General features: G+C 37.0%; 2 protein-coding genes across 5 annotated transcripts in view; both read left to right on the forward strand.

Annotated features, from left to right (window-relative positions):
- Nucleotides 1-1,118: 1,118 nt before the first annotated feature.
- LOC148649716 (uncharacterized) lies at nt 1,119-11,641 on the forward strand. Its single transcript, XM_088602768.1, has 9 exons — nt 1,119-1,289; nt 5,241-5,306; nt 5,945-6,220; nt 6,653-6,714; nt 7,546-7,644; nt 7,732-7,894; nt 8,434-8,492; nt 9,248-9,346; nt 9,879-11,641. The coding sequence occupies exons 2-9, from the start codon at nt 5,282-5,284 to the stop codon at nt 10,155-10,157; spliced, it is 1,062 nt and encodes a 353-aa protein (XP_088458894.1). The 5' UTR covers nt 1,119-1,289; nt 5,241-5,281; the 3' UTR covers nt 10,158-11,641.
- A 2,153-nt stretch (nt 11,642-13,794) lies between these two features.
- The window catches only part of inpp5b (inositol polyphosphate-5-phosphatase B), a 31,289-nt gene continuing 17,259 nt past the window's right edge, over nt 13,795-27,824 (forward strand). Inside the window, exons 1-6 of one of the 4 annotated variants that reach the window (XM_088602769.1) lie at nt 13,795-14,052; nt 14,707-14,786; nt 15,313-15,410; nt 16,391-16,420; nt 16,596-16,706; nt 19,979-20,143. In XM_088602769.1, the coding sequence (XP_088458895.1) occupies nt 13,996-14,052; nt 14,707-14,786; nt 15,313-15,410; nt 16,391-16,420; nt 16,596-16,706; nt 19,979-20,143 (541 nt within the window). In that variant the 5' untranslated portion in view covers nt 13,795-13,995. Of the gene's footprint in view, nt 14,053-14,706; nt 14,787-15,312; nt 15,411-16,390; nt 16,421-16,595; nt 16,707-18,508; nt 18,890-19,978; nt 20,144-21,379; nt 21,541-24,495; nt 25,863-27,824 lie in introns of those variants that run through there. The other 3 variants (XM_088602770.1, XM_088602771.1, XM_088602772.1) reach the window with 3 other exon arrangements.

Below are 27,824 nucleotides of genomic sequence, written 5' to 3' on the forward strand. Positions count from 1 at the left end.
ATGAAGTTTGCTCGGAATTTGCTTTTCGAAAGCCTGTCCGCTTGCAAAACTGCCAGAATGTGTCATGGAAGGATTTAAAGCTGCTTAGTGGTGAGTAGTTTTTTCAGGATTTTTCATAACCTACAGACTTAACCGATTGTTAAACAGGAATCTGCTTGGTGAAATAAAGGTAAGAACAGCTCGAGCGTAAGGACAACCATTCTGCACAGGCACTGTCGGTGCGCTGCTTAAAATAAATGATGAATTGTACGGCATCCCTGTATAAGAAATGAAAACTGAATTCATGTAGTAAAGTAAGGTTACCTCAAGAAATGTAAAACTAAACTGAATAAGTTGACATTCGTTTAAAATTAGGAATTTGCCTAACATGTCAGGGTCATTTTGTCCTTTTTTTCATTTCATTGTTGTTGTTTTTTTTAAATTTGATACACACTCGAGCATTTTGTTTTTGTACAGGTAGATCTCAGACCCTTTTCTAGACTATTATTTTTGGCGAAAAAGCCAGGATTGAATGAAAAACGTAAGTTAGGGTTAACCCACTGAGAGATGTTAATATTATTGGGGCACTTACTGTTAAGCGGATGTCGAGAGGGATGCAATTAAAGCTGAAAGTAAATCAATTAATCATGTTTTGTTTTTTTAAATAAGTTTTGTATAAACAGGGATTTTGTTAGGATTAGACCTTTCTTAGGAGGGCCTGTCAACAAAGCAGAAAAATTCTATTACTTTCAAAATGTATTCTCCTATATTCCAAGAAGGGTTTTTGAGATTTATTTACTTCCATGGATGATGATGCAAGAAACAAACCCTCACTTCCAATATTTACTGATGTTAGCGAACTGTACAAACGGTCAGCATTCAGATATACAGTATAGCTGCTGTTTTGTAAAGGGACCTCGTTTTTGTTGACTTTAAACTGGAACAGGCTGCCTAGTTTTAAGCAGGAAGTTCCACTAAAGACAAATTAAAATTAATGCCATCTGCTAAAGAGAAACCAATACGTACAGTAGAGCAACTAGTCTCAAATGCTGAAATAAATGTTTAAAAAATATATAATAGCTCCTGTACGGTGCCCTCACCAGCCCGCCTTGATAAACTGTCTCCACCCTTTAGGTGCACCTTTTAACTGGTAGGAGCCACAGGTAAAGCCTTCTACTCTAATTAGTTTGAATTATCTGGATAACACAGGGCACAGACGGGAAAAGACAGAAAATCCACTCAGGCACTCTGCACACAGCCCAGAACAAATTGTCATCTTATCTACGGATTCTTCCAATACCAGCTCGCCGGTAAGCAGGATTATATAGTTTTGTATAATCGATAGGGTTTTCTGTTAGGTGTTTGCATAGTGTTTATATCCTGTATCGCAGAATCTGACATCTGTTCATTGTGTGTAGGTGAACCCACTAACAAAGTAACAGAACAGTAGAAAAGACAACAGTTAGTCTTTGCTTTTAGTCTCTTTTTAATATTTGTAATGTATTCGTCATTGTACTTCATTGCACAAAGCAGCTGTAGTCTTTAACAAGATTGTGGACTTGCAGAACTGCAGATTGGAATTTAACATTTGTGATATTTAGTTCTGTATGTAATGCATGCTTTGTTATTACAATAAAATATTTGGCTTTGTATTTAGCTGTAGTCAGTGTTTCTGGGAAAATGTAGGTTATTGGCTTATTAACCTTATTAATAATCTTTTTCTCTAGACTACAGAACCATGACGCTATACAGACAATCATCAGATATTTTACTCTTTAAAAAAAAAAAACTGAATTTAAAGAGCCATCTGGAATGCTCTTCCATATATCATGGACTACATTGTTTGAAATTCTTCTATGGCATTAAGTTTGAATGTTTGAATTTTAATTGAATGGTCCATGTATGTATGACCACAATAATTTGTGGAAATGAGTGGGTTCATCATATTTTGCAAATATGAATTATGTTTTTGTCACCTGCCTCATCTAAATTATGAACTTGAAATATACACTGTAGCTATGGTATTTCAAGTGTATTTCATGTAGTATTTTAACAAATCTTAGCTTACAGATAAATGCAAATTCTTCCACCATTGACTGGTTTTATACTGTGAAAAGAGACAGAGGCAAATTAAGTCAAATGATGTATGAAAATGAGCGCAACATGCTTCTTCAGCTTGTTGCCTGCAGCATTTTTTAATTATTATGCAAAGAATCTCCAGACTCTGATGACAGCTCAAGAGTTCTCGTCGTGTTTTTCTCTGAGTCTGCTTTGATGGGGTTTCTGAAAAATTGTTTTGAAATCTGGATTCATAGAAATACAACGTAGTTAACATAAGGTTGTGGCACATTAATCATTAATCGCTTAAATATGTAATGGAACGAATTACGAGTCATAACGTTCCTCAAAATATAGACATTTTCAACAGCAGCTTTGAGGGACTGAAACCTATGGCAACAATCACCATGACAACTGCTCTTGGTATCTGATCCCTGGTGAGCAATTACAGTTGATAAATCCCACTACCTGTATTTTTTTTGCTAGCTCATTGTTGTCAGCGTAGTTTCACACAGGATTAAACATCCTCAGGAGGATGACGAAAAACAAGCTGTAGGTTCCATAAGTGCCCGGGGGACTTTGGTTTGCGGAAAGTAAACAACGTCTTTCGATGGGACAATAAAAGAGTGTGGTGAGAAAGCAAGCTGGTCCTCTTAATTGAATATGGCATTTTCCATGTCTTAATATCAATAAGCAAATCTTACAGATGGCTGTTTAAACTTAAATCCCAATATTAATATCCAAAACCCAAATCAAAGACGCAGCTAGCAGGTTAAAAATCATGTTTAATGTTTTATATGAAAAGTTAGAATGTGAAAAGTCAGCATGTGTAAATATATTCTGAATAGTAGCCACACATAAAGGCTGAGTGGGCTAGAGCTTATCTAGGTTTGTAGATGTAAAACAGTCAGAGAACACATGATTATCCCCAGTCTATCATAGGGCCGACTCTCCACAATGCTGGTTCCCAGTTATACAGCTGGGTTGACTGGCAGTCCATCTGCTGCTGTACTTTATTCAACAGCAGGTGCAACAGCAGTGACTGGAATCCACAACCCACCAGTTGTGCGCCCAGAAATGTATCCATTATGTTACAGCTAAAAATGCTTTGAAAAATATAGGAAACTGACATGTGTGGCATCACAGTTAGAAACTTAATGCTATGGTACATAAAGAGAGGGTTATGTATTCCTTTTAGAACAACTGAAGTAGAATAATTTAAAGTAAAGAATTTAACTTCAGATTTGCTGCTTGTCCATGCCGTGATTGTTCTTTTCTTTGAAGTATAACACCATGGACAAAGCAGAATATGGAGAACCTCCAACTCTTGGTTGTCACAAAACAGCATCATTTTATTAATGCAATAGCACATTCATTCACACGAAGGTCCTCTCCTTCAAAGTCTTTTGCAGCAGAAGGGTTGCTGTGCTAGGTAAACCCAGTTTGAATTGAAGTTTCTGAAATGTTATGCACACTAGCACAAAAAGCTGTCAGTGAGTCAGTATCATACCAATATGCAGCATGACAGCTTCAGACAGATTTCTAGTGTGACCATATAATAAAGTTGTTCTCTAACCAACAAGTGTATATATATAGGCCTATATAATTTTCCCTTTAATTCAACCAATAAAGAATTTCTCGCTCTCTGTAAAGCATTTTGAGATCTGGGACAAATACAAACACAAGAAATGGGGGATTCCTAGTGACCTCTTCAGTCAAGCTGTACTCTTTCCATCAGGTTAAAAATAATTCAGCTTTGCTTTTTTGTGCTAATATTGCCTCTTCTTCCCCTTTTCCTAGTGTCCCGTCTAAAGATCACGACTGTTACTTTTCAGTTTTAGATACAGTATATGACATAGTTGGTGATAAAGTTACAGTATTTACGGCAACATTTTAAGAACTGAACACTGTTGGAAAAGCTTGTTTAAAATTAGAAACCTTTACACTTCATTTTTTATTAAAAAAAACTAGAATCACAACGTATTTGTTCTTTTAACTCACCTGAAAAGTTTGTAATCTTCAATGCTTAATTATTTCTGCTATCTGCTTATTCTCACTCCTCATTCCACAGGTACCTGGAATTGTGGAGGGGTCAGCAAATCTGACCAATAGTATTACACGTCTTTTATGTATGAACATTAAATCCTACATTGCTCCTTCCAAATTCTCAGAAAGTCCCATGGTCATTAATTCATTGTAATAATATATTTTTTTGGATTTGAAGCTAACTTGTTTCAAAATGTGCTTGCCTTGTTTGTTTGGATTTAACAACAATCTGTTAATGATACACATTTTCAATCTAATTCTGCTACCAAGATTGTATGTTGGTAGCAAGGCTTGAATTATTAAACCTTGCATTTCTGTGCTAACATTGCCTCTTTTCCAATCACGTGAAACAGGGCTCACCCTAAGCCATAGGATTGCTTCTCTTCTTAAAAAAAAACACCGGTTTTGCCCTATTTGGATTTAACACCAATGGTCGCAAGGATCTGAAAATGGGTTGCTATCCAGGGTCCTGAAACACACTTTTTCTATTAACACTTGTAATTCTTTTCCAGCAGTATTCTACCTTTACACTTTGATTTGTGTTTTTCCAAAATGTTGGAAAAATATTAGAAAAAATAACCCCATCTCCCCATAAAACTAGAAAACTGATCACTCAAATTAAACAAGTCTACACTTCTTCATTGATCCATTGACCATAATAACTGTTTCAAGCACATTTGTTTAAGAAAAAAAAATGTGCTTGACTTGATTGATTTGATTGTACTCTTGAGCTAAAAAATAAAGCAAAAACATAGATTATTGCACTGTATTTTATGACGATTTTTCATGTACATCAGGTTCTATTATTTTTTGTAAGGACAAAGTGATTTAAAAGGTGAGCTTCATCAGATCCATTGTTGCATTGCTAAAAATATATATTTTAAATCATAATATATATGTATATAATTGAGAATACTGTCGCTATTAGTTTAAATTTGTGTAAGATATGAGCCATAAGACCATTTGTTTGAAACATGTCCATATTCAGCATAAACGAGGTTGAAATTGCTTTTAGGATATTTCATTCAATATTCAATTTCTCTCCGTCTGTAGACCTGTAGTCGTCATGCACTTTAGAAAGAGATGCCTTAGCACTGGAATTGAAAATGGGACCATTATAGCATCATAGCTTGAAACATTATTCTTTTATTTTGCAGAATTGTCTCAGGGCTGTGATTTTACACATACTGGAACAAAAATGGCCCCAAAGCTGCTTTTAAAAGGTATTTTTTAATCTCTATCCTAAGTATCTTCATAAGTTGGGTCTCCACAAAGTTCAGAGAAAAGGAGTCATCCATACTTTCAGCATGTTCATAATGTGAGAGGTACTACATTATCATGTAACTAAAATGTTATACTAAGAACTGTGTGTGTTAATTATATAGAGGAATAAGATATATAATGTAAATTAAGTTTTCAGTTTTGGAGTTAGAGTGCCTATAAAATACATGGTTTATACTGTATGCAATATATGCTTGGGGCACTACAGCTGATACATGTTGCATAGAAATGAAATTAGTAATCAAGCATTATCAAGATATTCCTATTGCAGATAACTGAATAGGTTTCTCTGGAGTGGTTCGGTTTACTTCTGTTTTTATACTAAAGTTTTAATATAAGTATTTAAAAAAATATATTAATACAAATACAATTTCAATATTTAGTATGATCAATACCACCATATAAGCCCCATACATCACAGAAAGTTCTCAAATGTAAAGCAGTATTCAAACACTCTTTTCTCTACCTTAATGAATTACTTCTGTAATGCTCTTTAGTTTTTTAATAGTTTGGCTATACATGTTAAGGCTATAAGTATTAAAATCAGAATTAACACTAAAACTTTGTTTTTCGGTAACAGGCTTTCTTCTGCTTTTAATCACGCTGACAAGAAGCTCCATATTGGTGTCAGGTCAAGAAACTACAACTGCAACATCACTTAGCAACTCTACAGCTGATTCATCTACCCCAAACATAACATCTGCAGAACCAACAACATCTGGAATGAATGACTCCTCATCATCGAATGTTTCATTCAGCGCTACCACAGCACCTGGAGTTGGATCAATGGTCACTACCATTCCAACCAACAGCACAGGAAACACAAGTTACTCTTGGGCCACCACTGTTTCTCCAGGTGCACTTATATTTTCTAATATTAACACATATATAACACCAGCCAACATAGCCACCAACCACATACCAAAATAATTTAGCCTATAATATTGAAATTCTATATTATTCAGACTAGCAATATACAGCATGCCAAGTGTATTTGGTAACTACTGTTGCCCATTTTCACATAAACATTAATAATTAAGGTTGTAGGAATATGTAACAAGCTACTCTGCCACGTTTTTGAAGCCAAATTTACTGCACACAACAGCTGGATGAGTGATCTGACCGATCTTTAGATCAATTGTCTACTAAGTGCCAAACATGCTTGATAAACCGAAGGTCCTTTGTGTGTACTATTTTCATGTTCTTATGTTAAGTGTCATAAGGCATTGCTCTTGTTCTTTGTTTAATATTTTTAACTGAAGTCATTTCCATTTTGTTTTTATGGCAGTCTCTGGAATGACATCAGTTTATGCAAACTCCACTTCTGCAGCGAACAGCATGACTAGTTTGGTAAGTGCAAAATGAACCTATCCGTCCTCCTGTCGTTCCTGCCAAGCACTCATTCTGTCAGCACAGTTCTGTTTTTGATCATCTTTACAGTTCGTTCACCCCACTCTTAACTGCTTCGAAATTTGGTTTTCATTTAAAGGGGAAGTGCAGTCCCAATTTCTCAAACTAGTTTCTAAATCTCAGTAGCAAAATCCATTAATTGATGGTACTGTATCTATTTTTTTACAAATTTCATTTTTTTTTAAATTCGTAAACCCCTGGTCTCGCCATGGGTGAGAGCGAGATTTGAAGCGGCCCTTCCTGCTCACTAGTCACTGTAATGACTAATGCAATGTGATGTACGAGAGAATAAGTGCAAGTTGCACAGCACTTATTCATACAGTAGAAAGTATCCAACGTGATCTGCATGCAAAGTTAACAAATAGAGAATTAATAAAGAGAATTGTTTATATTGGATTAAAAGAGATGTACTCTTTCTAATGCCAAAATATAAAAATAACATTGCCTATTACCTTAAACGTTAAAAGGCTTAAAATTGCCTTTACCTTTAAATGACCTTTAATTTTGGAATTTCTATCTACTGAGTGTCTTTCCAGTTTGTTAGCCATTTTTGAGGTTTGGACGAAAGCCTGAAGGAGCCAGATCTCTACTACTGTGTATAACAGCAAGGAAATCCAAAGCTCTCACATCTGCATAAATTATTTCTCAATATTTACATCTCTTAAGATGTTTACAGACCAAGCAGTGTGTGTATTTTGGTCTTTCACATGTTACTGCACAGTGAAACAATAGTACTGTACTGTATATGAAGCTCAGCTTCTTCTTTTACAGCTCGCCTGTAAGTCTTTCAGCTGCAGCGCGCCAGATTGCTACACAATGTATATGAACGCGACAGCAAGCAACTGCTCTTCTGGCAATGCCTTCTGTGAGGTAAATACTGCCATTCTAATGTGTGTTACTTTGGTAGCCTGCCTCGGATAAGCACAGGATCTGCACAAAGATGCTTGTCTCCCACAGCTCAAACGGCTGAGCAGCAGCAACTACACCACGGGCTGCAGCACCACCTGCAACAGCACGTCCAGCAGGTGCGCGAATGAAACCCAGCTTCCGTGTGTTGTCGAGTGCTGCCGAACCCCCAACTGCCTGAACGGATCCATGCAGCTCATCAGCACCAGCTTCGGTACATCGTTTTTCGCGAGTTTTACTGTGCGCTATTGGTCATGAAGGCTGATGTTCCTCGGACACACACATGAGTGTACAAAGACAGGAACTAGGTTTAATGCTTAGGAAACAGAGGGGGGAACAACTGTGGTAGTGCAAAGTATTCTTAAAGCATTTTTCATTTTATACGGCAGGGATAATTATTAATTAACCAATTATGGTGACATTCTGTTGGCCATAGTTACCAAACCGCATTGCATTACCCAGCCTTCACTCAAGTAGTTGTCTCCACCCTATCTCTATCTAGTACTATATTCCAAACCATACAAAAGGCCAGCGGAATATAACTGATCCCTGAATTATACTCACTTGCTTTTTTAATGCAGTTGTAAAGGACAGAATAAAAAATGGTAAAAGAGGAATAGATTGAAACGAACCCTCATTATTAAATTCTGAAGAGCATAGCAAAAGAAATTTTCATCCATTTTCAATGACCACGTCATCCAGTACAGAGTCACGTTGAACTTAATTACACTTTATTTTTCTTTAATTTACCAGTGACTACACGTGCGCCAACAACCACCACCACTAACCCAACTACAACTGTTGCAAATAATGTAAGACGTTGCTTGTCATTTTTGTTATTGTGATAAGTGGTAGTAACTGGAACAGTCTACATTTTGCTCTGCTTTTTTTTCAACAGTACAACAGCTTTCAAAAATATCTTGTCTGGAAATAAGACCTATCAACATACAATATTCAATAGCATTCCTTTATTTGAATTAACAGAAAGTCACTTAAGAATGAAGAGCTTATTACTGTACATTGCACAAACATAATTCAAGCTTTTTTCTACCATTGCATGGAAGAAAACTGTCCAGACTGCAGGAATCCAGCCCAGTCTTGGCTCAGTTTATGATTACACTGATTTCTACAAACTACAAACTACCCCTGTAAACCAAATTTGATTGTTTTTCTTGACTTTTTGTGATAGACCTATGGCTTTTTTTCAACTTATCATTCAAAGATTTGAGAGCTGTCAAAGCTCTTTTCTGATCTATCTGGGTCAAATGTTTCCGTCTGTGCCAGTGATCAGCAATATTAGACTTGACGGTTTTTCAGGAAAGAACACTCAGGATGTTTATATTCCAGTTAGATGTATTCTTTTGCACTACCAATATTAAGAAGATAACCATAACAGTTTCTTTCTTTAATTAGAGTGCAGACTATCTACACCACATCAAAGCATACTTTGGTAGTTAAATATGAAACAGAGAAAGAGAAAAAAGCTCACAGGAAGTGAATGTATCTGAAATGATAGCATGATTTTTTATTTCTGTGTTCTGAAGCATTTGCTCTCTTAATTCAACAGGGCAAGAAGTGCCAGACCATGACCTGCACTGGTGAAGCCTGCTACAAAACACAAGCGAAAAACGACAAGTTGTGTCCCATCGGATATGAGTTTTGTGAGGTTGGTGTCACTTTTACTTGTAAATAAACATTTAAAATGTACGTCCTTCAACATCAGATACAGTCACCAAAATCTAGCCTGATCACTGACAAGCTTCAGAGACTCATATTTCTCTATCTGAGATGTTCCATTTTTCAAGCGTTTCTCAGGTAGCGTTTTCAGACATTGTCACTGGTTTGCAGGAATGAAAAATATAAAGACAGTCATAATATTACACATGCAGAAAGATATATGATACAACATGATATTACATCTGAAAAACACATAAAGCAGTTATTAAAGGAATATATTTAAGGATTTCTTATTTCTTGACTAAAACATTGATGTGAAAATGAATATAATAGGGACAAAAACTAAAGTTACTGTACATCCAGTTTCTATTTCTTAGCCCCTGCAGTAGATGGCTTGAGGGGGAAGTCTCTGAACATGAATGAACAGTGTAGTTGCAGGTTCACAAGGCAATTTGGAGACGATGCTATGGAGTGTGTGCAGACAGATGATCTTCTGGGGTTCTTGTGTTTTTCCCCTTCAGCTGAAAAAGACAGTTGCCAATGCTGTCATGACCTGGACCTCAGGCTGTAGCAAGGACTGCATCAAACTCCCCTTGATCGTCTGCACATCCACTACTGTGGACTGCCTTCAGGAATGCTGTAATGCAACTCAGAAAGAATCTTGTCTCAAGATGGATGGGTCTGTTAACATGCCCAATGGTGCCAGCACACTTTATATTCCTTCACACTTCATATTCCTGACCAGCTCATTCCTGATCTGGATTTTAAACAGTCAGCTTCAATCCCTCCTGATTCAGTAGGCCAGGAGAGAGTGTCGATTCTTTCTGTGGCATAGTGCGAACAATTCAAGTTGACTGACAGAGCAGGACATGTCCTTTGTACTGTAGTTTCACATGTCTGTTTTATATTCTTTTTTTTTGTTTGTTTCGCATGTTTGGTGAGCAAAGGTAACAGCTAAAGGGCACAACGAAACAGGAGTAGCTTTTACAGTCGCGTCAACGCTTAACGTTTTGCAAGAAACAACTCATGCTAAAAAAGACTTGATCTTTGTTATGGCTATACAAATTACACCTGTATCATGCATATTGGGCATTGCTGAAAAAAATATTGTTACTGTCATTCAAGCACTACTGTATGCATGCTGTCAGTTCTGGGGGATTTCTAAAGTATGTTTTGCTTTAGAAATCTATCTTTTGCTTTTAGATGTAATTTTATAAAATAATATTACATGAAGCCTTTTTTATAAACATGCACTTTCATCACTGAATTAAGAATTTCTGTCTTTACAGAAATATTACTTATGAATTAAAGTTGGGCCCATTGACTGCATTTCAATACTGACAGTAAATATTGAAAAAAAGACTCCTTTCTAGGCACAGTACAGTATCTTCAAAGATAGATATTCTGGCATGTATTTTATAGACAAAAAGACATATATAATTCATTGGAAGTTGGCAAGCAAAGTGCTTTCAAGTTGTTAATTCACCAGATGTACAATGCTTGAGTGCAGGTCCATTTCTATAGTCCTATATGCCCCAAGGTATTTATATCTCCTTCAATGGTAACATCTCATTACCTTCTCCGATGTGTGATGTATTCAAAGGTTTATCAGTTGTATTGTGCTAAGCTACATAAAACATTAATAATATGGTACACAAAAACAGTTACAGATATTGTTATACCTCTTCATGAAGTTCATCTTGGTCTATTGAAACTGCTAGTTTTAGCTTTAAGTATCCAAATGCCTCAATCATTTAAATTAAAATTTGTAAATAGTTTTCTTTGAAAAAATCAGGTTGTAAAAAAGGCTTAACAAAAATCAATTCACTTTTCTGCCACAACATCAATTATGTTTTTAAATAAGATTTATTTCTGTGTACTATATATATGTGATATTGTACATTAAAATATAGCAATATATAATTATATTTTCCCTTATGAATTATTGTGGTACAAAAAAGTACAACAATAAACATTACATTTTCCCCTTAACAATTATTTGAAGAGCAGTTTATTTTTTAAATTATATATCTTGTTCTTGCTTTTACTGCTTTGTAACATACTATACAAAATAAACTTTCAAAGAGATTATTCTATAATAAAACAAAACTGAGTAGTTTGCTTTGTGTGACTGATAAGCATGTACTGCATTGCCAAGTTTTTGTGACAGACTGTATGTGATGTAATACAAAAGACAGAGATATTTAACTATCACTTGATATTAATATCTTTTTAAATAGCATTAAATATAGCAAGAAGCATTCAATAAAAAAATATTCCAAAATTGTATTTTAGCTTTGTTCAATCAATGGGAAAGGTGCAGCTGTGGTCAAAAAATGAAACTCAATTCACTAATCAAATTCACATTCCAGCTCCAGGACTAGTACTGTAAGTGGCATTATACTGTATATAGCAGTGGATATACAGTACAGTATATACTGGGCTTAAGTCTTTAAATGTTATTTCAGACCTTAGTTCCAGAAAGACAGAAACAAGAAACTAAAATTCAGAGTTTCCTTTATTTTTTGTATTGTCATTGTGGGTCTTTATGTATTACTATTAATGCGGGGGCAACATCTGAGAAAACATCCTCAAATATAAATAACTCCTAGCAGAAAAGGTGAGAGGTATTCAAAATGGAAAGGTTTTATGATCCCAAAAGATTTCTTCAAGAAGTGGCCAAACCTATGTGTTTCAGGTCTACGTCAATAGCAGGTGGTGTTTAATTTTGCTGGAGAATAAGATAAGATCATTTTATTAATCGTATACAATTTCTTGCATTAGAAAATTGGTCTTTTCATAGACCCAGCTTGTTTTCCCATCAGACACACAGCCTGGGAGAAAAGCCTGGGGTCGGAGCACAGGGTCAGCCATTGTACAGCACTCCTGGAACAGCTGGGGTTAAGGGCCTTACTCAGGGGCCCGACAAACTAGGATTCCTCTGCCAGCCACAGGATTTGAACCAGCAACCTTCCAGCCATAGGCACAGAGCCACCTGCCTCCACTCAGTATAGAATAGCAAATCAAAATAGCTTGAGGGTCAAAGGGGAGGCCCCACAAACAGACACATTGGTTGGTGAACAAGGAATCCCATTAGCTTTAATTATCATCTAGACCCCCAACAACAGCAATTTCTTTGATTATGTGTTATGCAATCACAAAATCAAGTTGTGTCTTACTGTCTGTCATTCAGCTTTTGATGTCAACCTTTAAGTCTCTGCTTACTGCGTTTTTAAATTTTGTTGCTGTTTTTCATTTCTCTTAAGACAGCACCAGCCTCCTAGAGCTTGAATACTTAGCAATGACATGATTGACATGTCATCATCACACAAAAACAACCTTATTCTTTAACAGTGTCTATCGTTTTTCTGTGCATGAAACCCAGTTTGTTTTGCACAGGTGATCCTCACCAGTAGGGAACCACTTAATTACTCCTGAGTGGGAAGCCAGCTCATGGTAGCATGTAATAAACGCCTTGCCACGTGATTGGACAGGTGCTCTGCATGTACTTTTCCATGATCTCAGTCCAGGTGTGCAATGTGTGTCTGGCAATAATATTTGCTTACTTCAATTACATATGTATTCTCAATGCAAAGCATTGCAAATCATATATGAGGAATATAATAAAGAGTTTAGATTCCTTTCAGATTCCTTATTCCTATACTATTAGTAGTAGTAGTAGTAGTAGTAGTATGCTATTGTTAAAATGTTATGTTTGATTAGAAGATTTAATGTTAAGTTGGTAGACAAACTTCCACTACTGCTACGACTATTTGTCAGTGGGTGTAAACCAAATATAAAGTACATTGCCTTGTTATCTTACAGTTAATGCTTTCATTAAAGTCACACAACTGAATGTGACTCATTTCATTTCATTAATAATTTCATTATTATCTATCCAACTATTTGGCTTCAGATGTTGTAATAATATTACATTATTGTTGCTGTGATTTGCATACTGTTGGCCTAGTCATCTGTTATAAGATAATCATGTCCAGACTGCCTGAAGGCAGTTTTTTTTATACATGTATATGCTTGGTTATATTGATTTAAAACTTTTGAATTGATGACAGTTTCCTATTTAATGTCCTTGCAAAATTCATACTGTTTGTAGCTAAGGATTTCTGAGATTTCTGGTCCGAAAGTGACAGATACAATAGGTCAGAACGACAGTGCCACAGACCTCTAGTTACTTCTATTCTGTTTCAAAGTGATTGTTCTTCATTCTTAAAAAAAAAAACACAAACAGCCTTGACATTAACACCAGTGTTCTTTCAACGCTGCTCACCAACTCGCTATCTAATCACCTATCACACCTGGAAACGCCAACAAGTATTAATTCTCCTAAGCGCGTTTTGTAATACAACAGCTAATCCGCTTCGTGACGTCATACGAAAAATCCGAAATCTCTGCGTGGCAGGCTGGGAACTGCGCCTGAAGGGGAGCGGAACATCTGGATTGCCAGGCTGCAGTGCCCGAGCGCCTGATAAACTTTTACGATCGACTTCTTTCAGTTCTTGCGGTCGGTGCGGGGGGGGTTTCTGAAATAGTCAGGTATTACAAGTGAAACTGTTTCTCGGAAATAAAAAAAGTTCTTCCTCACCACAATAGTTCGCCTAAATTGCATTGCTTCTTAAAATGGATCAATCTGTCGCTATTCAAGAAACCCTGACCGAAGAGGAAAGCTGCATCATAGTATCCTTTGACAGTGTCGTTAAACTGCAGGACTGGAATGCAGTGCAGCATTCTATTGAGAAGCCGGGGCTGACGCAATCCCAAGGAGAAAGATGGTCGCCTTTTGATAGCGATATTGAATACTTGAAGCAGTTGACACTATTTAACAGAGGTTCCTTGAAAAGTTCTGTGTTAGGCCTCGTTGCTCAGCTGTTTGTCAGAATTGCTTGTCCGCTCTTGCAAAGCTATAACCGTACTTCAACCGTTGCGCTTTCAAACAAAATCGGGCGCAGGGAATCTGATTTGCACATTTTGCCGTCACAGTAGGAACGTTTTGCAGACCAACAGCATGGTTTTCACTATTTTGTTTTGTGAAGCAAACACGTTTAATTTAGTGGAAATGCCACTCAGAGCATGCTCAGAACGTTTGAGCACAGCACACTCACATAACGGTATACTGGAAACTATCCACGCGATGGCGATGTTACACAACTTCATTGCTTGCCGCCTGAGCGAGGATCACTCTAATGGGTGCTGTAATTTAGTCATTTGCATTTCTTCGCAAATTGCACATACGAAATAAATATACTTTTAATCACCGAGGAACTGTATTGATTAGTCGGGTGTATATTCCTTTATTCTAAAAGTTTCCCTTAACTGCGAAAATTAAAACATGCTGTCCAATGCCTTCTCATTGTGGACAGCATCACAGAAAGCAGACTTCTGGGTTTGGTGGAACGTGGACAAGAACATGCGTGAGTCTCCAGCCATCCATTTTCGAATTGCTTCATCCAGTTCAGGGGTGTGGGGGAGATAGTTAAACCTGGCATGCAACAGGCACAAGTCCATCAGAGGGCAAACAAAGACACACACATTCACACCATGGCTAGTTTTTTCCAGAAGCTGATTCACTCAGCAGCATGTCTTTGGACTGTGGAAGGAAACTGGAGGACCAGGAGGAAATCCACAGGAACACTGGGAGAACATACAAGCTCCATGCAGATAGCACCCCAGGTCCAGCATTGAGCCCAGAGCCCCAGAACTGCAATGCAGTGATGCTAACCACTGTGCCACAGTGTCACCTGCATGCATGAAACTTTTTTTTTACTGTAATAGTGCTTCTGTGTTACAGCATGAAAATTTTCTCTGAGAAATATTAATTTTATTCCATGCTGGAGATAATGCAAAGAGCACCTAACATTGCCATTTATCACAGCTTACCAAATGAGGATATTTCTTAAGATTTTAGTGCAATTTACCTGTTTGTTTTCATCCCTTCAGGTTATTTTTATTCACTCACAGAAGAATGGCAATAACTGGTGATGATATTACATTGGACAAAGTAGTGCCTATTACTGAAGATTTTGTAATTGAAGAAGGTATGTTGTTCTTTTCAGAAAGTGCGTGTATTTTTATTGCTTTTGGTTCACTGAACGTGGGCAGTCTTCCGTGTGGTCATTAGGTAAGTACAGGAGTTAGTGAATTTTGTTCCATTTTCTATATAATTGCTTGTACAACTTGTATTGGAATAACAAGTTATAAAAATAACAAATATCAAAGACATTGTGCAGATTTATTATAGTACACTAATACTATGCAAATATGTAAAGATTATATTGTGTCTCTGTCAACAATTTATTCTATTATTGAACTGAAGAAAAAAAAAACAGCCTGCACTGCTAAGACAATAGAATGGAAAATCGTAATGGATCTGAGCTGTACTGCACTCCTAATTTAAAACATGGCAATGTCCTTGCTTCAGTAACGGATACTGACAGAGAGCATTACTCTGGCTCTGGTGTGCCAAAATACCTAACGCTGATATCAAATCCAGCTTACACTCACCGGTATTGACCTTGGAGTGAAATCTACTCTTCTCCACATTTTTATTAAACAGTTTCCATTTTTCTAATGCAGAAAAAGATACTTCTAAAGATCCATCCACCCAACCAACTTTTTTTTAACTGCTTTATCCAGTATAGGGTCACAGAAGACATTGGAGCCTATCACAGCAAGTAACAGGAGCAAGGCAGGATACACCCTGGACAGGACACCAGTCCATCTCAGGGCACACACCTGCACTGCCACAAACACAGACACTCACACCAGGGCCAGTTTTCCCAGAAGCCAATACAAATAATAACCCACTAAATCAACTAACCCATAGGCAAAATGACTTTGTATAATTCTGTTTTCTTGAACTCACTGTGGGATCTAACTTTTAAACTGGCAAAACAACTTACAAACTGTGGCCTTAGCAATGTGTTGGTACTGTATATAGACATCTACCTGTAGTCGTGAGCTGCTTCCATATTTAAAGGTACACGAGTGTTGAGTGTTTCTGTTTTTCATCTTACAGTGACTTCTCCGGATGAACTGGCCATAGTTGGTGAGTTATCAGCACTGGTGTTTTTTAAGAACTTTGTGACTCGTACAAAGCAGTGGGCTCTCACATTCTGTCTGTCGTTTCCTCTTATTTAAACATTTAGACGTGCATGCTTTGAGCCTCTCGGTTAAAGGAGTTTGGAAACTCAGTTCTGACCATCTTCTCCACCCTCCCTAAGGCTCAGACACCACAGTAAGGGTTACGCTACCAGGACTGGAGCTGAGGCTGAGGCTGCTCTTTGGCTCCCATTCTCGGTTGTTTTTATACGAAGTGGACAAGGCCTGCCAAGGTAGGCCCTCCTTTTACTCGTTTCTTTTAAGGTGGTCTCTAATGTCAGTGGACAAAGGGCTTACGGGGTGCGGGACTCAGCTCGCTTGCGTATTTGTGTACAGTACGTGTGCTCATTCAGGAACTCATTCACTGCAAGGCAATATGTTTACCATATTCAGATTAGCTGGCTTGCTGATTTTCATCTGCAGTCCTGAGGCAGGTTATGATCGCTGCTATAATCCCTCAGTTCTCCCATCGAAAAACCCAGCCTGACAAAAGCACAGTCAGGGAAAGATGGAGAGTAGTAATACTGTGCTTAGTAAAATGGTGGCAAATTAGTAAGAATAACTGATGGGAAGGGTATTTGTGCCAATACCAAACACTGAAGGATGGAAGAAGAACAGAGGCCATGGTTTCAGCAACTTTGTGACCTAAGCTTTGTATTAAGGCCTTTTTAAAGGTGACCTGATCAGGCATTGTTCCACCTGGACCTCATTGGGTAAAAGTGCACCAAACAAGCCTTCATGTGATTGGCAAGTCGCAATGCCTCACTGCACAACCTGTATTGCTGGTCAGGGGGCTTAAAACAAATCCACAACTTTTTGTGAAAGTAAATAAGCTATAATTATAGTATTCTCATTCCAGAAAATGTTGCATTTCTTTTTTTCATCAGTATATATGCTTTATTTCATTTATTGAATTGGAGAAAACTGCATTTGTGTGCTCACAAACTAGGAAACTAGGCTATATTTTAGGTTGGTTTTTTATATATTATTTACAATGAAAAGAAAAATTCAATTAACGTAATTTAATATTTATTTAACAGAATAAATGGAACCTGTTGGGGGACATTCTTTACACATCAGAATGGAATTTTATAGGAAGGGCAAATGGTTACCTTGGTGTTTTCTACCTGTTCTTTAAACAAGAATTTTCATTGCAAAGTGGCGTTTCATTTTTAATGTTTCTAATATTTCAGAGTATGATTCGGGTACTGTGTTATTTCTATCAAACTGGAGTGTCTGAACTGTGAGCATTATGTATTAAAGCAAAAGCAGACACTCACTCAGGTAAATTAATTATATAATAACAGCAGTATTCAGAAAAAAAACACTTTTCCTGAGCTACTTCATGCCCTTTGAACTGTATAAAACATCTATTGAGTATTCTATGAACAATAAACATTAACTATCGCAGGTCAGCAAAGATAACAAGAAACAACTGTGTAACAACTACATGAAAGAGTTGAAGGGCACACTTATTGCTTGTACTGTTTGTTACTCCTCCTATAAACACCCTAATCTTTTGGACCCAGAGCAACCATATTGATTCATAAATGAAGGAATGAGGAAACAGCTTGTTTGAATTCTTGCAAATTGTCTCATTTACTCATGTCAAGTACCTGCTTAACAAGTTATACTGTATGTTCATTTACAGCACACACCACGTACTGTAAAGTGTTGTATACATATCAGAAAACTGGTGAAACATCATATATATTGAAATATATTATGAAATATGGATATAGTAATTTACCTGTAACAGTTCTTTGGTGGAATGGCATTTATTACTAAATCCTCTATTATATACAGTAATGGAAACTATGCTTAAGATCTTGGCTGGGAACACAACACGTGTTCAGTTTTAAACTTCTGGTCTGAATCAAGCTGACAACCCATTTTAGTGCAAAATATAGTTTTTTTACTGGTGCAACGGAGGTTTATTGGTGAGGAGACCACAGCAGTCAAACTGCAGTGAAACTGAAGAGAACGGACCAGAGAGGAAAGAGGAGAGAGAGGGGGTGGAGTTTTGATTGAAGCTCTTTCTGTTAGCTGCTGAAATACTTTGTAGAACACAGAAAATTTCCAGTTTACAGTTATGTTCTTTATAGTAGAGCTTCAGCTTATGGTTTTAGCTCCGATGTAGCTTATGTTTTCTTACCATTTGTTGGTGGAATAAGCTTGAGGAATCTGCTGCTGAGAAGAGCACAAAGAGGGGGTTGTATCAACAATGTGTTATTTATGACATTGGTACACTATTTTAGACAGTGGTGTACAACTGCACAACTCCTTAAGAAGGTTCCAAGGTAAAGCCTTAAGGTTTTGTTCAACATTTCCTCGATGGTATTCCTAATGGACTCCCACAACAAGGATATTGCTTCAGAAAGTGTGAGCAACAAGACGAATATCCAAAATGCACAGGGTAAGGTTAAGACTTGAACGGCAGGCATTCGTCATTGTGGTCAACTTGAAAAGGCAGGCCACTTTTTAAATGTGGTTTTGCTACTTAGTATTCAAAACAACATATCTACTAGTAAGGGGAAGTCAATGCTGAGTTTTAAAGTTATGAGCTGGCATTTTTGCAGTATACTGAGTATGAGTGTGTATGTGTGCTTGGGTTGTATAAAAGAATAGAGATTGATTACAGCTGTTCTGATATGGCTTCAGAACAGCTGGAGAGCAGGACAATGATCAACATGGTTAAAAGGCGATTTGTTCTGAAGGTTTTTTTTTAAATAAAGGGAACTAAAAAATAATAACATGAAGAGCATAAAAAGGTTACAAGCAAAAGTAGATTTGACTGGTAGCACCAAATATTTCTTCTAATGATCTTTTGAAAAATCAAAGGCAATGAATAATTAATTCAAAATACATATTTTTTTTAAAGTACATGTATCCTTTTTATTATCGACTAGACATCAACATGTAGTGTACTCAGGAAAATTAAATGTACCAGACACTTACCATGGTGCTGCTAGTGTGTATCGACACAACCATTGCCCAATCGTCTGTGAGGCCTGTATCCTTCACTTTCATTTAGTGTTTCTCAGGAAAATATTACAGTAGTCAGTAGTGCAATACCTGCATTTTGTAAACTAGTATGCAGAGGAAAGTATAACAGTTTTTTTCAAAGGCATACCTAATGCATATTATTTTATATATCATATAAAACTAGGTACATGTTATTATTATTATTATTATTATTATTATTATTATTATTATTATTATTATTATTATTATTATTAGGTGTCCAAATTGTTTAGTATTCTTATTCCTCTGTGTTTGTGTTTGTTTTATTAGGTTTATGTTGTCTACACTGTATAGCCAGATAGAATTCTGATGTAGATAGTGGGATTTAACAGAGGTCAATATAGGGAGGTTTCCTTCGTGAGCAGAGGATGTGTGTCAAAGTGTACATAATGTACATAACAATGTTACGTATTTAATTCTGCTGTGCACAGAAGAAAAAAAAACTGCTTCTGAGAATTGCTTTTCTTTTCCTCCAAAAAAGTTTGTAAGCAGTCATCCACAGAGACTCCTAAATCCCAGTTTGTGTGGCTGTCAAAATACTGCAGATCATCTAAGACTGACAATCCTCCCGGAAAGGAACAGGCTATCCAGACCTCAGCACAAAAAGGAATTAATTTCTCTAAAATTGGACCAGTGAAGAAATCAGGCAAGTAGAATGCTTGTTTTATTATCTGTAAATAATACTTTACTTACAGTAACTACAGACCTTGGTATACTTCAATCTCAAGGAGCTATTAATCACAAACAGAATTTATGCATGTTTTAATATAAAGAGCCTTTATTAGATATGTGCTTCTGTAGTTATTGATCTCAACACTCATGTTTGCCAAGCTCTTGCCTATAAGCACTGAAGATACTGTATTTGTTAATTGTTGGGACATCAGAATGTCTTCTGGGTGTGTGGAATTCATGAGGCAGGCGTTAAATGATAGAAAAGAGGCGTGTGGAATTCCACTTTGAGCATCTCAACAACAGTTCATTATGATAAACCATGATTTTTTGTATTTCTTTTATTTTGTAGCATTATGTGTGTTAGCATCTGATTTCAGATGTTTCAGCCTCCTACTGCTGTATGTTTTCTGCTTGTAAATGATGAATGTACAGTATACAGTTTATACTTTAAACTGCAGTTTCCAGAGCTTAGTTAACCTAAAAAGGTTAATATTCTTATAAATATTCAGCTGGTACCTGTTTAATGAAAGAAAGCTATTTTCCAGATCACTGTATTAAGATGTCAAACAGACTTTTAACATTTTTTTATTTGGAATACATACAATATTGTATTCTATCTCTGTGATGAGCTGTAACAGCTAATTCTTCTTCATATACAGTGCAAATATGTACTGTATTTTCACATTAGAGAGACAGTCCCACTCACACCACTTCCAGCAGTAACCTTTCACAAGAAGTCTGCCAACTAGGTACTGATCAGGCTCACACCTGCTTAGCTTCAGTGGACAGACAGTTGTGAGCTGCAGAGTGATATACTGTAGCTACTGGCAATAATCTTATAAACTTGAGGACTAAATAACCGTACATGCAGTGCAGTTTGACCATGTTCTGCATTTATAACATTATTGAATGTCTTTGGAGATGATGCTAATAGCTTTATGTCCGAGACTGCCTTTTATTGGTATTATTGCGTGTGCTATGGATCAGGAAGACGGAAAGGACCAGCAGAATACATTAAGATCCAGAAGGGTGAGGCAGGTTAAAATACCCACAAAACAGGCGTTGAAAAGTAGCTGATGCAGACTGGGGTTTATAAGAGAAGCCGCAGAAATGATCGGATGACACGCACACACTGAGCAAAGACTCTCGCCTGTGCACCGGGTTGCCATAGGTAAGGGAACGCGTTCTCGTGGGGAGTTCATCATGCATCCCGAGCCGGGGTTTGATTGGTCTGGTCTGTTTGAGCTTCATTTAGTCGCGCAACAAGAGAAAGAAAAAAAAAATCTTTGCATACGAGGAAATGGTCTTCGGAGCTTTACGTATAATGCAAGTGAGGGAGCTGGGCAATGTCTCATGCGATCAAGCAATCTGGTAAATAACCATTATGCTTTATTTGTTAGTTGACTTGTTGGTTTCACGGATTGTTTTTGAACAGCGTGCCTAGGGGAAAGTTCATTCTTGTCTGCACACCCTTTGGTCGTCGTAGGTGAGTAAAAAAAGGTGCTGTAGTACGCCGCAGGAGACTGTGAATATAGGTGTTTCGTTTTCATATATGGCATTAATTTGTTTCAAGAGCGCTTTCAGAATTCACTCAGCATTTTCTGCTCTTGACACTGTTAACTGCTTACCTGCCTCATAAGGGAATGATAGAAATATGAAGTTTTTCACGTTGCTGTGTACAGTACAGTACAGTCCAGTCCAGTCCAGTCAGTGCAAGCTGTTTTGATATAAAATACCTAAGAGCATTAGAAAGGTGACAAAGGAGAACAGACGCATCTGGCCACTAGACTCTTTCGGTTTTTGTTTTTAATAGCTAATTGATCCGAGAAAGTCATCCAGCTGTTCAACAACAGGGCAGGATAGCATGTTCCAGATCCCCCACAACCTTTTGAGTTACGAACTGTCTGCTTGTGTCTTTTCGGTCTTTTGTGTCTATTTTGATTTGAAAGTTTAAAATGTTGACTGTAAGGTCTTTTAGCATTTTGAAGACTTATTTTTCCTTCCCCTGTAGTCTCTGTTCTTTTAGCCTGTCAGAAGAGAACCTTCAGATTCTACCTATGCTAGTTTGCTTTCAAATGTTAGTATTTGAATACTGTACAATTATCTTACCTGCTGGTAAATTATGTTGCTATGGTCTTACTTTGGTCAAGTACAAGATAGTAGATATAACTTCGGCCTTGTACATCAGATTTAATCAGCATCCCTTGCTTTACTGTGATATTTATACTTAATATTTTATTCCTCAGGAATTCTTTAATTATATCACAGTCCACCATGGAGTTCTGAAAATCAGCTGTTTAGGAATAACTTATTTTTTCCCTTTTATCTTACAATTTGTCTTGCAGAGACAAGTAATACATCATTGCATTTCTCCTGCCAGAAAACCTGACACTATATCATACGCAAGATACAGATTAATTATGTTGTCTTCTACTGTAAAGTGCCTCACTGGGCTGAGTCAGCCCAGAAACTGCAAGTCAGCAGGTAATCTGTATTACAAAGTGTCTGGAGAAGTGTTTCAGAACCAGCTTAACTATTCTGATTAGGCTATCTTTTATACGCAAAAAAAATTCAATTGACCTTGATTTCATCTCCTGTAAGATGAACATACACTGTATACAGTACAGTACATAAAAAGGTGAAGTCCACTTTTTTTTTTAATAACATCACTTTATTAACCCTTTACAATTTCTTGCATTAGGAATGATCTTTTCGCAGACCCCAGCTTGCTGTCCATGAGACACACAGACAGGGAGAGAGCCTGGGGTCAGAGCGCAGGGTCAGCCATTGTACAGCACCTCTGGAGCAGTTGGGGTTAAGGGCCTTGTTCAGGGGCCCAACGGAGTAGGATTCCTCTGCCGGCTGCGGGATTTGAACCAGCAACCTTCTAGCCACAGGCACAGATCCTTAGCCACAGAGCCACCGCATCGCCCCTTCCAGAGCCATAGCATCTCAATGGGCCAGACCTCATCCTGGTTTCTATAGCGATAAATGGACTGAGGAGCACATGACTCCACCCCTGGATGGGACGCTGGTCCATGGCGGGCTTCACCCCACAGCAATGCTGATCCCCACTCACACAGCTGGGAGGACTTAACGGGGTTATAGTACCTCTCTCAAGGCACACCAGCTGAGTCTGCAGCGGGGACTTGAACCCATAACCTGTCAGTTAGGTGTCCAATGCCTTACCCTGTGCACTGCACCACCCCCATACAGTACATATATTCATATATATTTAAATATGGATGTAAATACCCATTTACCTTTTGTTACAGTGCCAATAAACAAATAAAAGAGAGTGCCACAATAGTCCTTAAGCTTAGCCTCGAGTAAACATAAAGTCATCCACTAAACTGGTATTCTAATTGAGAAGATCAGGGGAACTCCTAGTGCAATAATATTTTTGTTATAACAAAAAAGCTGGTAATTACAGAGACTTTGTTAATTAAAAAACAATATAAATAGGTCCATTTCTGGATTTCGGTTTTACAGCAGGAACATAGTTTTATTCTTTTCTACTTTTCTTTTCCCGGAGAATCGGTATCTTTGTTTCCGGAAATGTTACCACCCGACTGCACTGAAAAGATGGGCTGAATAGCTTTTCCGGTTGGAAGTTGGGGAAAAAAGAATAAGTGCCCGTTCTAATAATTTTTGTTCGTAAGAAGAACGGTCATCTTTGGCTTGAACATACTGTAGCAGCGGTATAAAATCTGAAGCAGATTATCAGAAGTGTTAGTTGGGTGTTTTTTGGTTTAGAAAGGGGTGGGGATCCATAGAGAGCTAGACTGGTCATGATGATCTTTTGGATTTAATCTACAGGTTTTAAGTGACTGCCTTAAAAACATATTCTGAAGTTCAAGGGAAAAAAAAATTCTGAGCTTCCTTAAACCAGTCTTCTCACTGGTATTAATAGAGTATCTTTTCAGCCCATCTACATGGGACTGTAAATTTAAATTTAAATACTTTAAATTGCAGCGATTTGTAGAAGTGTTCCAGCTTGTGTATATCAGCATGAAGCCCACATGATGTCTCTGCAGTTGCCTTAATTAAAGTCAGTGTGACTCCCACATGCAAAGATGTTCAACAAAAATGAAACATCTGTACCAATGAACCAAATGTACAAAGTGGTGTGGTTTTTACATTTGTGCTAAAGACCTGTGGCCTGCACTTGAGCTTTGGAAACTGGATTAAAAAAAACTTAGTCAGGTACTGTATATTGTGTTTTACTGATGAAAGCGCTTGCTTCTTAACAACGTACCAAACCGTTGATTTTGACACAGCTAATGTTTTGGCTATGTCTCTGATTGATTTATTCTGATTTTTCAGCCTCACGATGGCCCGCTTTAATGGCATTAACACTTCCTTGGTCCTCATGTTGAGAGACAACAGCAACAGACTCCAGATGTAAATGCCACTTATAGAATTTAACTCTAGACCTTTTGTTAGCTCCCTTGTGCATGAACTAATGATGCAGCAACAACTGGCTAAAAAGGGCTGTGATCCGTATATGGTTCACCCAATATAGACGTAAATACCCCCCTGATTAAAGCTGACTATTGCACTTTAACCTCACAGTCATTGTTTTATTTCAAATCCAATGTGCTGGAGTACAGAGCCACAACAACAAAAATTGTGTCACTGTCCAAATACTTATGGACTGCACTGTATAAACCTTTAAGGAGATGAAAAACTATTTTTACTCTGCTGAGGAGTGAGTTTGTATTCTTTGCATTGTACTATTACAGAATTGTGCTGCAACCAGTCCACTGATATTTGGTCATTAGTAGATTTAATTCAGTTTAGCAATTCATGTTCTGGCTGTGTGAAAGGGTCCTGCTCAGCTGTGTGTGTCATATTAGCATCAGTCTCACAGTGATTAAGTTCTCAGCTATCTGTTTAGGGTCACTATGTACAGTATTACATAATTGTACAGCTGACCTTTCTATGGAAACAATAATGGGGAAAAAAATAAGGAATAATATTTTTCTGTTAAGCAGCTTTCACTATATTAATACCAGTGGTGCAACAATTTAATAAGGGCTTTCATGCTTCTGCAGTGTCTCTTCTGTAACAAATTCTTTATCATAGAAGGCAAGTTTAAAGTTAGATGACAATAACACTTAGAGGAAGTGGTTTTCAAAAAGAGCTCACATGTACTTACTGATTAATATCTAAATATAATATTCAATTTTCTTTTTCTATTTATAGCAAAAGGAGACAAACTATATATTTTACTGTGAATTCTCAGATGGTAGCTGTTTTTCCATCTTCAGTTTTGGGAACTACTGTATTGTGCAGGTAGTTTAACACCTACATGTTTTGAAAGTAAAACATAGCTTTCTTTTAAATGGAGGAACAATTCCTACTGGAATTACTGGTTAATCAGATAGGTTGAAAATCCTTTTCCCCTAAATAATAAACTATGAAAACAAATGTAAAAGCAACAGGGTGGAGCTGTTTAGCTGCTGAATGGGGCAGCGTTCTTAAGCAGGAAAAAGGAAAAACATTTATTTACAGTGTTACAGTAAAGGGAGAAAACATGTTCAGCAAGAATTATATATCCTTTTTTTTCTCTAAATATGAAGACCTAGTGATACATTGTCAAGCAGAAGTTTCCCTTTATAAGCAATGAACAATGCATCTCATTTCCTTTGTAGAGAACAGGAATTTAGGTCTCCACCTAAACATTCAAGGTCAGTATAATAATAAGTAATAATATTTTCCCTGCTAATATTTCACTCTTATTTTCTTTCTCAGTGCATCCAGTTCTAAATAATTTTTTTATTGGTTTTCTGCTCCTTCAAATCTACAAAATAAAATCATACTTAATTAGATGTCATAAACGGTAAAAAAAGAAGAATTTAAATTAAGTGCTATAATGTTTTGTTTTAATTTTGTATATCTTTAAATTCTCCAGGAGATGGTTAAGTAAGATTTAGTATTAAAACAGGAGATTGAAACCTCTCCACAGTGTATTTCCACTGTGATTTAAGAGCCATCTTTCATTTATTGCGCTCTTAGCACTTGGACATTGTGAAAAAATATTGTCATTAATGAGGAGATGTACTGTGGAATATTTCACTGTTATAAATGCCTATGTTTTGTATGCCATCTCATTCCATTTCTGTGCACAAGGCAATTATACAATAGTTAATTAAGCTAATTAAAAGCATTTGCAGTATGCTAATTTCTGTTTCATACATATTCAGTAGGCTGATATACTGCAGTCCTCAAAATCGTGTTATATGTGTGCCCATATTTATACAGCCTGCAGTGTCTGTATGCATATATGTGTGCATTACATCTATGCACATATTACAAAACTATATGTACTTGTTTTTTAATTTATAAGCCTGTGGTTGAGTTAACCCAGTTGTAAGGCAGAGAGGCATCAGGGCCTCTTCGGAATGTGGATTGCTGAGACAAGGTGCCCATCTCTTTCTCCTGCACTGGGCAGACAAACGTTGGTAATGAACCTACCAGCACATCCTAGGGGGGCATGAGGAAACTGGAGTTCCTGAGAAAACAGGCTTTACAGAGAGAGACAGGCACCCCACCTTATAAACCGAAGCCAGGACTCTACAGCTGTGACACAGCGGTGCTGCCTGTGTGTTTGTTTCCATTGATTTACACACTAAATTTACACACTAAAAAAGGCAATTTGACCCCAAGAAATGGCACCTATCTTATCTTATTAAACAATGGGGTTTTATTTGATGGGTCGAAGGGTTTCTTTTCATTCGTAGATTTCTACATCTTCTCTGTTTATCAGTGCTAACTGTTCAAAATGTATTGAATAATGATTCTTCCTAGTTTCCTAGTGAGTGGTCCTGAAAATTCCACATGGATTCCCTCAGGATGTGTTGGCAATTCCTGTTTTCTGCTTTGTATATTACAGTATATATACAGGATTTAACTGAAACAAAATTGCATTTTCTCGTTTTTCAAAATCTCGGTTGAGGATTAAGTAATGAGTCTAAGATCCATGTCAGCACTTTTGCTTCTCGTGCCCAGCGGAGCTGCTGAATCCCAAGGAACAAACCCCTAGAAAAACAGAAGATTATTACAGCCTGCAGTCTTGCACTAGAAGAGATTGGAACTTCATACTGTGATAAAAGACAATATCAGAAGCTTCTTACAGAAGTTAATGGGATGCTTCTGAGGTGAATCACAGTAAACAGAGCTTATACCTGAACTTTTAGAGGTGGAGTAAAGTGAATGATTTTTTTTTACCTTGAATTACAGTACTCTGAACTCAAACACCAAGTGAGTGTTTATTGATTATACATAGTGTCAAAAGAAAACAACCCCCACCACCTTGAAATTCACTGTCTATCTTGTTTTGAACTTAAAAGGGTTTCTCTACAAGAGAACTGCAGAAACCTGTTCTGCTATCCTCATTTTTTAATGCAATTTCCTTTTTCGATAATCTTTTAATAAAAACGGTAAAGAAATTAATGTTCATTGAGTGTTTAATTCGTGTATACTGTATAAGTTTCTAGTATTTCTTATTTCCTTCATTTCATTCCTAACTTTGGAAAATATTTTTTTAACAGAAAACTACATTTTATATTGACTGCTGTAAAAATTAGGGTGATCCGAATACAGTTCTGTATCCAAATCCAAATAAGGAGGCCAAGAATGAAGAGATAAGG

Source organism: Lepisosteus platostomus, chromosome 13, assembly GCF_059453375.1.
Source record: "Lepisosteus platostomus isolate fLepPlt1 chromosome 13, fLepPlt1.hap1, whole genome shotgun sequence".
Lineage (NCBI taxonomy): Eukaryota > Metazoa > Chordata > Actinopteri > Semionotiformes > Lepisosteidae > Lepisosteus > Lepisosteus platostomus.

Bases quoted from the DNA above. Each gene is read 5' to 3' on its own strand.
- LOC148649716 (XM_088602768.1), top strand. From the start codon at position 5,282: ATGGCCCCAAAGCTGCTTTTAAAAG. The intron at 6,221-6,652 runs GTGCACTTATAT...TTTTTATGGCAG, and splicing joins GGCCACCACTGTTTCTCCAG to TCTCTGGAATGACATCAGTT. The intron at 7,895-8,433 runs GTACATCGTTTT...TTAATTTACCAG, and splicing joins GCTCATCAGCACCAGCTTCG to TGACTACACGTGCGCCAACA.